At 35.3% G+C, this 10323-nt stretch overlaps 1 protein-coding gene across 1 annotated transcript; it reads right to left on the reverse strand.

Moving 5' to 3' along the window:
* Window positions 1-9706: 9706 nt before the first annotated feature.
* Window positions 9707-10060, reverse strand: LOC106755487 (sodium/potassium/calcium exchanger 1-like). The gene has a single exon (XM_014637655.1). It carries the CDS (start codon window positions 10058-10060, stop codon window positions 9707-9709), a length of 354 nt encoding a protein of 117 aa, XP_014493141.1.
* Between the last annotated feature and the right edge of the window lie 263 nt (window positions 10061-10323).

Consider the following 10323-nt stretch of genomic DNA (forward strand, 5'->3'; position numbering starts at 1 on the left):
TTTCTAAATTTTACTTATTCTTCCAATTCAAAATGGAACCCACACTGAATTTACCATATCAAAGAATTTGGTGTTGCACCTATTAATTCTTTTCTACAACCTTATGTTTCTAAACCCATTTAAATTCTAATAATCACTTGCCCTTTTCCATAAAATTACTGTGCATAATTCTCAATGTTTCCTATCATCATAATGAATCTAAGTTTCTTCTATCTTTATATAGAAATAAAAATAAAAACCAAAAGAAATAACATAAATAGTTTAATTAAAAGCATAGAATACTTACTACCAAGTATATATATCACTTCATGATAACAATTATTTAATAACATTATTATATTATGCATGCCACCTATTATACTAATATTTTACAGAAATTCATTACAANAATTAACCTACCATTTCATGATTAAAAAATATTATTTGATAACATTAATATAAATTTAAGATATTTCACTGGACTTTCAGACCAAATAAAAGTTACAAAAACCTAGTAAAACAGAAGTACTTAACCAAACTTTCCTTGTTCTAAATTAACAAAACAATTCCCAAATCAATAATTCCTCTATTTTTCATTCTACTTCTCTTTTCTTTGTCTTAGTTGCTGCTAAGTACTCCAACACACCACTACTTACTTGGTTCCACACAACCCATCTTCCTTCTATTTTCTCACACTATACAAACCCCCTTTTTTTTTTCTCTCTGTCACGTAAATGAAACCCATAATTTTATTTATACACTCTCACACACATCCAACCCGCCCCTCCTAACCCTCATCCTTCCTCTTCTTTCTTTCATTCTCTCTAACCACACCCACACACACCATCATCTCTAACTTTCTTCCTTCCACTCAAAATCCTTATCTCTCTCCACTATAATTTCTCCCTTCACCCGTAACCATCTCCTGCACTCTTAACTTCTTTCTTTCTTTTTTTCTACTTTCACAGCACACACATCTCTGCACCAAATTTTATAGCATTAAATAAAGATAAAACTTTCCTTCTATCACCTCTCTCACGAATCCGCACCATTTAAACCTTCAAAACCCAATCTTTTACCTGACAAGATTTTCTAATATAAAATTCTAGTAAAAATGAAAAGGAGCAGCAACCTTTGTGAATGAAGGAGGCACCCTCCTACACTAAGAGAAAGCATTTCTTCCATCAATGCAGAACCCAAAATATAACCACTACATACATTCCTTAACAGTCCAAATTACCACAATCAAGTTCATCAAAACACGTCGTAGACAATCAATTACAGGTTCATCATTCTCACAGTCCAGTTGATACTCAATATATATATATATATATATATATATATATATATATATATATATATATATATATATATATATATATATATAACAATGAGAAAATGCAGATCAAACAGTACATCACCTTCAAATTCAACATGCATATATTTTATAAAATAAATTCACACAAAATAATGAGCTCCCCTTACCTGGTTTTCTCAAAGAGCAGCTAATTAAAAACGCCCTAACAGGAACCCACTCAGCGTTGAAATTATAGAACCTACAAATCACCAAATTGGTGATAGAACACAGCTCTTAGAGCTCGAATAGGCGGAGAATGGAAGGAAAAACACATGAGGAAAATGAAACTAGCAAAGTTGCATGCCCTAGGTTCGAGACTGTTGAAGAAAAAGGGGGAAAGCGACTTACCAATCGGAACAAGAAATTGTTCGGTTCAAAGTGAAGCCCATGCCACCGCGATCGTTTAGGCACCTTCGATTCAAAATTCAAACGGTTCAACGTTGGAATATTTTAGAGAGAAGGCAAAGTTATTATTTAGGAGAAGGGTTTCTGTTTTTAGAGAGAGAAGGGAAAATTGGCAAATGGAGACAATCTGATTTTTTTGAAAACTCCTTCCTAAGGTCATGGGTCCTTAGCTTATGGGCTGACTGCCTCAACATAAGGCCCAATAGCCTTATTATTTTTCAGGCTCTTACAGAAACTAAATTATATATATTTTTGAATTTGGAGAGAAAAATATTTGTTTTCTAAATTTTAAGAACTGATTTTTATGGACTAAAAATAAATTAAAATTAAAATTTAATTAATAAAACTTAAAAATTGAAAATTGCAAAATTAATTAGACTATTGTTTTTCTATGAAGATTAAAAAGAAAATATTTGGTAGAAATAGCTTTTTGTTAGACTTTGGACTCTGGGAATTTTGGTAGTGATTTTAGGTTTCAAACGAAGATTCATTGATGAAAGATTTTTCAATTTAAGCCGGTAAGAATGCAAAATAATAATATGGTTAAATATGTTTTTAGTTCCCTGAGTATCACACAATTTTGGTTTTAGTTTCTATTTAAAACTTCGATGGTTTTTAGTCTTCATTGTTTTGAAACTCACTTTTTGTCTTTAAAATTGGCCGGCATTATCTTTTAATACATGTGGCAAACGGTAAAGTTTGGTTAATGCCAGCTTCTCTCTTCACTGTCTACCAGGTTGGCGGTTTAAGTTTTGAAATCAAATTAATTATCTTAAATTGTGGATTTGGTTGAAGCGGGTTCTTCTCCGTGAAGTTAGGTTCTTCTTCACCATTAATACAAAATTCAAACATTAGGGTTTTTTCACCCAAACCTGAGAGGAGCCTCTCATTCGAACAAAACAGCACAACACCTCTGGTTTTCTCTCCAGCCTGAGCATGAGTCTTCCTTGAACAAACAACCACCATCCCAGCCACCGCGAGTTGCGGCTTGAGTATCACTAGCGGCGCTGATCGCCATCACACCACCGGCCACTCACGTAATCACTCCGTCCTAACCTTCATGAGCCACGCCACAAAAACGCCAGTCTCTCACCGGACCACCATCCCTTAAAACCAACCGCCGTGCCACCACACGCTACTCAGTCCACAGCCTTATCGGCGACACCAAATGCCACTGGAACTACTGCCGGCCACGACGCCACCGCTTTCTCTCACTCTTCTCTCCTCGAAAATGGCAACCCAGGGAGGGGTTTACCTCCGCAAAACATGCGTCACCACCTCAATTCAATCTACATCGTCATCGGCAACACCGAGTGCCATCGGAGCGCCGCCGGTTGTCGCGTCAAGGTCCTCTTCTCCCTTTCCGCGTTAGAGGGAAAAACCCCTGTTCCTATGACACGCCCTCACTGTCACTGATGAAGCCAGCCGCCACTGACACCTTCACACCCACGGCTGCTCAACCCGAACACCAAGCCCTCCATGCCTCTGCCACCATTTGCCTCCTCATGATCTTGGACAGTTTGCAGGTTTGGATTAAGTTTTCTATGAGAGGAATAGGGTTTGGGAAAAATGGCTTTTGTTATATGGTTGATTCCTAATTTTTTTTGTGATTTGGCTCATTACAGGTTGAGAGTGAGAGTCCTGATGTGTGACTGAAAGATGGGAAGTCATACGTCCTCTGGTTTTGAGTATGTTTCACTGTGTATGCTATACTGATGAAGGAGGTTGGTGGCCATCGTGAGTGTGAATACAATTGTGGTAGTGGGTGAATATGAGTTGTTATTATTGTTAGAGAATGGAGGGTTTATTTTAGAAATCACTAGGAAAGGGTGAGAGGATTTGGCTTTGAGGACAATGAGTTTGTATCTAGTATATACCCATTCCTAGTCCATGCTTCTATCAACTATTCCTAGTCCTTGGCTGTAGTCTCCTCCTCCCCCAACTGCAATCACGAAGAACAACCCAACTTCCATCTTAAAATGTCATTTATAAAAGATGACGAAGGGAGTTTCAACCAAATCCACACTTAACATACTTAATCTGATTTCAAAACTTAAATAGCTAACGTGGCAGAGAGTGAAGAGGGAAACTGGCATTGAACGAAACCTTACCATTTGTCACATGTACTAAAAGTTAATGACGTCCAATTTTAAGGACGAAAAGTGAGATTTTCAAAACAATGAAGACTAAAAACCATCGAAGTTTCGAGTAAGGACTAAAACCAAAATCATGTGATACTTAAGGGACTAAAAAGATATTTAATCCTAATAGTAATAGTACTAATAATAACAATAATATGAGAATGAGGAATTTTTCGTACAAGTGTATGTATTTAGTAAACAAAGTCAAGTTACAAAAAAGAAAAATTTAGTTACTCGATTGTTTTTATTGTTATTCACTAAATTGATTACTTTATAATGATAATTTGAAATAAGTAAATAAATGAGTTTTACACATAGAATTGATTTTTTATAATTAATTTATAAATGATTAAATTTATATAAGTGAGTGTAATTACTATGAATATAAAAAGTACTAAAATGAGTTCAAATTCATATATAAACTCGACTTAGATTCAAATAAGTTTAGATTGAAAAAAAGTATAGTTTTTTTAAATGTGAGTTGAACTTAAGTCAACTCTCTTAACTAATATGTTAAATGAGTTTATTGTGTGATGACCTATAATCCATTATTAAGATTTTTTTTATCTCTTGTTTCATTAAGTATTTATTACTTTTAATTATGTAGAATGGTACTTTGGTATTTTAAATTCTAGAAAGTTTTTTTAATAATGTTTCAATGGTTTTGCACTTAATTTATTTGTTTGCTCAATTGTATTGGTTGATATTTTGATTTTTAGTTACTATGTAATATCACTTCCTAATTGTTGTTAATGTTTGGAAAATAAGGTGTTAAAGTGAGTTACCACAACTTACCACGAGTTGTCTCACTATAGGTTGAGCTAAAACATAAATAAGCTCAACTTGACTCAATTTTTGGTGAGATTAAAAATTTGTAACTTAAACCCATTATGAATTGTTAGATTAAGTGGGTTGACTCATTTAAACAAATTTTGTTCTTTCCACTTGTTTCATATGATTATTGCAATACAATTAAAGTATATTAACTTAACCTACCTATTTATAGTAGTATAACAAAAGTATTTACCTATTTCACTTAATATTAACCACACTTACGAAGTGAGATTACAAATGTAATAAGTAAAACTCAAAGTATTAACTTACGTAATTGGATAAACAAACAATTGAGCATCCAAAACATAAAAATTCCATTAAATAATATTTTAGGTTAAAAAAAAATTAAAGTGTTAACCTACATAATTAAAATTAATAAATAAGTATAATAATAAAAATTATTTAAATAATTACAAAGGATTGTTGGTAGTGATTTAAAAGTCTACCCATCTCCAACCCAACTCGAATATGTTAAAATCTTATTCACATTTAGAAAAAAAATATAACTTTTTCAATCCAACACAATTTAAATTCGTGGTGAGTTAGGTTGACTTATAGGTTTATGCCCATTTCGACATATTGATAACCATTAACTTTACGTGTTTTTGTGTGTATGTTTTCATGAATAAATCAACTCCTTAATAACTTTTACCCTTTTTTGTTCCAAAATTTAGTGTGTTTTTATGTTTTTTTGTATGTTTTAGTTAGTATATGCTTGTTTTACCTCTAATATCTCTTTGAGTGCGTGAAATAAGGAAATAGAAAGCAATTTTGGTGGAGGAAAACAAGTTGCAACTCAAGAAAGCATGATTGGACAAGAAATAATTATTTTTAGACAAATACCCACTTTAGGGGTTCTAGAATCGCACCCAAGGCTACAAATATGAAGAAAAGACTCACCTATAGGGTTATACTACCATGGACTGCCCCTAAACGACTAAAAAACCACCATTGAGTGTCACGCTGAGTGGCTGGGTGAGTTAGCTTCTCACTGGGTGAGTCACGCTGAGTGTCACGCCCAACGAGTTATAAGTTAGAGAGTATTAATTTTTTGGCCTCACTAAGCGAGAATGAAGATGTTGGGCGAGTATGTCAGTCTTGATACACAAAAGGATGTATTTAATCATGTTTTCGTGAAGGTTTTCATAAGTCCTCTTTCTTACATGAATAAAATCATCTAGGATGCTTGGGAGAGACTCTTAGAGGCTATTTGGAGTGTTGGGAAACTCTCCCTCTCCTCCTTGGGTTTCCTCCTTCATCCATGGAAGTTTTCCCCCTTTTGGAGTTGAAGAGGAAGATGAGCCATGAATTAAAGGTGTTGATGTGAATAGGAAACACAATTAGAGCAAGGAGTAATTGCCAAGAACCTTGGGAGAGGGCTTGCATCTTCTCTTTGGTTTCCATTTCTTCCCTATCTTTGCAATTTGTAGAGCCCTACGTTCTCCACCATGGAGGGTCGTTCTTATTTGTTGAGATTAGTTGTAAAACATGTAACTTTTATGTAATTTTGTGTTATTAATAATATATGATTTTCCAATTCATGTCAGTATTTAATTTCCTTGCTTAATGCTTGATGTGGATTGGTTCCATGCTTGATTTGTGGTTCTTAATATATTGAGAAATATGACTTGAACCTATAACTGAAATTAAATACCTAATGGAGCTTGTATTTAGGGATAGAACATGATTTATTATTAATCTTAAGACTCTTGAACTTAATGCATGATTGGTTGTTAAGGATTCAAAGGATTGGAACTTGATAAGTTATCATGGGCTTAAAGTCACTATGGATAGGATTTGAGTATGCTTTGTGAGTTGATTTTGACATGAATATTGAATTGAGGTGATTATTAATGCATGAAAATGAAGTGGTTGAACTCTAGTCTCAATAAATTGTAAATAATCTATGTTATATTTCCTTGCACACCAACTACTTGATTAGAATACCAAAAAGAGTTTTTTCTTTTTTTTTTTTTTGTGTTTTTGTGATATTTGTGGTCTAATTGAATTACATTGCAAAAGTTATTAAGTCTTCTTGGGAGGTTGCTCCATGTAAATCTCTTCTTGCAAATCGCCATTGAGGAATGCCACTAGTGGATAAAGAGGTAATTATTGGAGAGCCACCACGACTATAAATAAACTAACAAGAACCATATTTTTCATGGAAAAAAAAAGCATATATCGACGGGTCAAACACAATAGTGACAAAAAAAAAGTTCAGAAGAGACACCAGCTGATGGCAACTATCTCACCAAAGGTCCTATCACAAGAAGCATGGCCAAACAAATACAAGAAGAGTCAAACAAAGAAGGTGAAGTCAAAGTCAAACTTTTCTTTTCATGGGCCATCATTGAATAAGTTTTGGGCTTGTATTTGGGCCTAGTAGTGTAGGATTTTATTTGGGCCTTGGGCCTAGTAGTATAGGTTTGAATGGGCCTTGTATTTTAGGCCAAGAAGAATAGGGTTTTGACCAACAAAGTCAACAAAGGGCCAAGGCCCAATATTGACCTTGCTTGGACGTCTTTTTTTTTAGTGAGTTGACCAAGGGGTTAACTTTTTGGAAAAACTTGGAGGCCAAGGAGTCATTTTCGTCCAAGGCATGTGGAAGCACCTATTGAAGAGTTTTTCCTCCTAGTTAGTGGTCATGTGTCATTCTAGCAATGGAGAGTTTTTCATAGGTAGTGGCCACACGTCACTCTCTCATTTGAGAGGATTTTTGCCACTTGTCTCTCTCCTATTGGAGAGGATTTCTCCTTGCTCTCCAAGCAAACCAAATGGGTAGATAATCTTCTGGATCTAAATTTAAGAACTTCATGGCTGCAATTGCATGGCAGCAAGGGATCCCAATAATAAGCCATAACCTGCACGTACAATCTTGATTGTCCAGGTTAACTGCAAACTTGTTTGTAATGTGTGCAAAATGCCTAACTTCAAAGAGTTTTTCTGCAGACCAACTGCTATGAAGCCATAACTGAATACAAGTTAAGAATTAAGTGATCAATAACGCTATTTTAATCACAATCCAACTACCTTCAACTAATAATGGGAAAGGAAATTCATACCTTGGGATTCAATTTTTGGATAAATTGGACTCTTTTGTAAGTCTGTTTCTAATCTTGGGGTAGATATCAAAGTCCATATTACACATTTTTATTCTATTGGTTGCCCATCTCTTCATGAGGTAAACTCTAATTTCTTCGAGCATGGTTATAATGGGCTTTCCTCGTGCCTTAACAATCACACTATTAAAACCTTCACTCATGTTATTGGTTAGTGTATCACAAACTGCTCGACCTGTAAATCTAGATCTAGATCAATACTTGTTACCAGAAATAAAAATGATTTTTATATCCACTATACATGTCATCAATGTATTGTTAAGGAATAAAGAATACCTTGGCGAGATAGCAATTAGATATTTGTAAGCCTCTTCATTCACTTCCTTTATATTTAACATCTATTTTTCCCAAGCTTGGGGATATGTATTTGTAGCAGCTTTCCATATTAGATTCTTCAACTTTTGCCCAGAAAACTTTCTCCTAAAATTTGCATACAAGTCTCGCATGCAAAATCTATGTTCTACCTTAGGTAAAAGTTCTTCAATAGTTGCACCAAACCTTGTTTGGAAAAAGGACCAAATGGAACATTTTAAACAAAAGTAGGGACCAATTTGAACATTTTAAATGAAATTGGTGACCAACTACAATATGACTGATACAATTGTTCTTATGAAACAAAACAGAAAATTGCATTTACCTTTTGTTGATCAGACATAAAAGTTCATGCATTGCATACTTCAGCACCTCCAAGGTCTTCTATCAACAACTCTAAAAACCATGTCCAACTATCTATGTTCTCTACTTCCATAATTGCATATGCCAAAGGTAACATCTGGTCATTAGGATCTCTCCCAATAATTGTTAATAACTCCCCCTTATACAGTCCTTTCAGAAAACATCCATTAAAACCAATAAATGGCCTACAAGAGACAAAACTAACTTTGCAAGCTTTCAAACAAACATAGGACCTCTGAAAAATTGATTCACCACCGTCACTATCCACTTTAACTTTTACTGTTGATCTAGGGTTACATTTCAATAATTAATCTGCATAGTCATGTATTCTTTTGAACTGACTTTTAAAACTACCTTCAACTTTCGAAGATGCAATTATATTTGCCCTACGAGCTTTAGAAAGTGTGACATTAGTATTGCATTTCGTCAAAGCTTTTGAGCGTATTTCATTTATCTTCAAATTCAGATTTTCTTGTAGTGAATAATCTAATGTCTCACTCAACCACTTAGCATTCATCATTTTAATGTTGAATTGTCTACTGCAAGTATGATCATCCAATATTTTTCTCAATTGCCATGTCCTACATCCTTCCATATAGCCACAATAAGCCATCCATGGACAACTTTTTTGGGCACCCAAACATCTCACTCGTACCCTTCTGTTATAATTCTTAATAAACTTCAAATTTCTCCCACCGTGGACTGCATAACTTCTAACAGCATCCATAAACTCATTTTTATGCCTAAATTTTGTTCTCACTTCCCACTTGTATTCAGACATACTCTTTTGCATAACAAATGTCCCAAATGGACCACAACTTTGCTTTTTCATGACCATTATCCTCACTTCCACTTTCATCTGGACTGGCCAAAAACTCTGACTCCCACTCATCATTAGACAACCCTCTGTCGTATGGGTTCTTCTGGCTATGTGCAATAGCATCTGAATCCTCACTTTCACTTTCTTCATTTTCATTAACTTCCAATGATACAACCCCTTCTATATTGTCCAAAAGTACTTCATCAACATTTACATCAACATCCATTAGTCCTTCATCCCCTTCTCCTTCATCAACATCCCGTTGTGCATCATCAGACACACTTGAAGTAAAATCTTCAACGTGTACTTCTTCCACCACATGCACGTGTTGTTCATCCATGTACTCCTCCTCTAGTTCTTCCAACCCCTACACCTGTTATTCACCCTCCAACTCTACTTCCTCCTCCTCCAAGTCTACTTCCTCCTCCTCCTCCTCCCTCTGGATGTCATCATTCAATCCATGCACCTCCCCTTCATCATCCAAACCATGTAGCCCCACTTTATTCAAACCCTCCACTTCATCCATACCCCGCACCTCCACTTCATTTAAACACTGCACCTGTTGTTCATCCTCCAAGTCTACTTCCTCATCCTCCAAGTCTACTTCCTCATCCTCCAAGTCTACTTCCTCATCCTCCTCCCTCTGGACGTCATCATTCAATCCATGCAACTTCCCTTCATCATTCAAACCATGCAGCCCCACTTCATTCAAACCCTCCACTTCATCCATACCCCCACCTCCACTTCATTCAAACACTACACCTGTTGTTCATCCTCCAAATCTACTTCCTCTTGCTCCTCCCTCTAGACGTCATCATTTAATCCATGCAACTCTCCTTCATCATCCAAACCATGTCGCCCAACTTCATTCAAACCCTCCCCACCTACATGGCTATCTTCTCTACTCTCTAAACTTCCATGACAGAGCAAAAGAACTTGTTCTTGTTCTTCTTCACTTGCTTCATTTTCAACCAACTCTGGCTCATCATCCAC

Source organism: Vigna radiata, unplaced genomic scaffold, assembly GCF_000741045.1.
Source record: "Vigna radiata var. radiata cultivar VC1973A unplaced genomic scaffold, Vradiata_ver6 scaffold_417, whole genome shotgun sequence".
Classification (NCBI taxonomy): domain Eukaryota; kingdom Viridiplantae; phylum Streptophyta; class Magnoliopsida; order Fabales; family Fabaceae; genus Vigna; species Vigna radiata.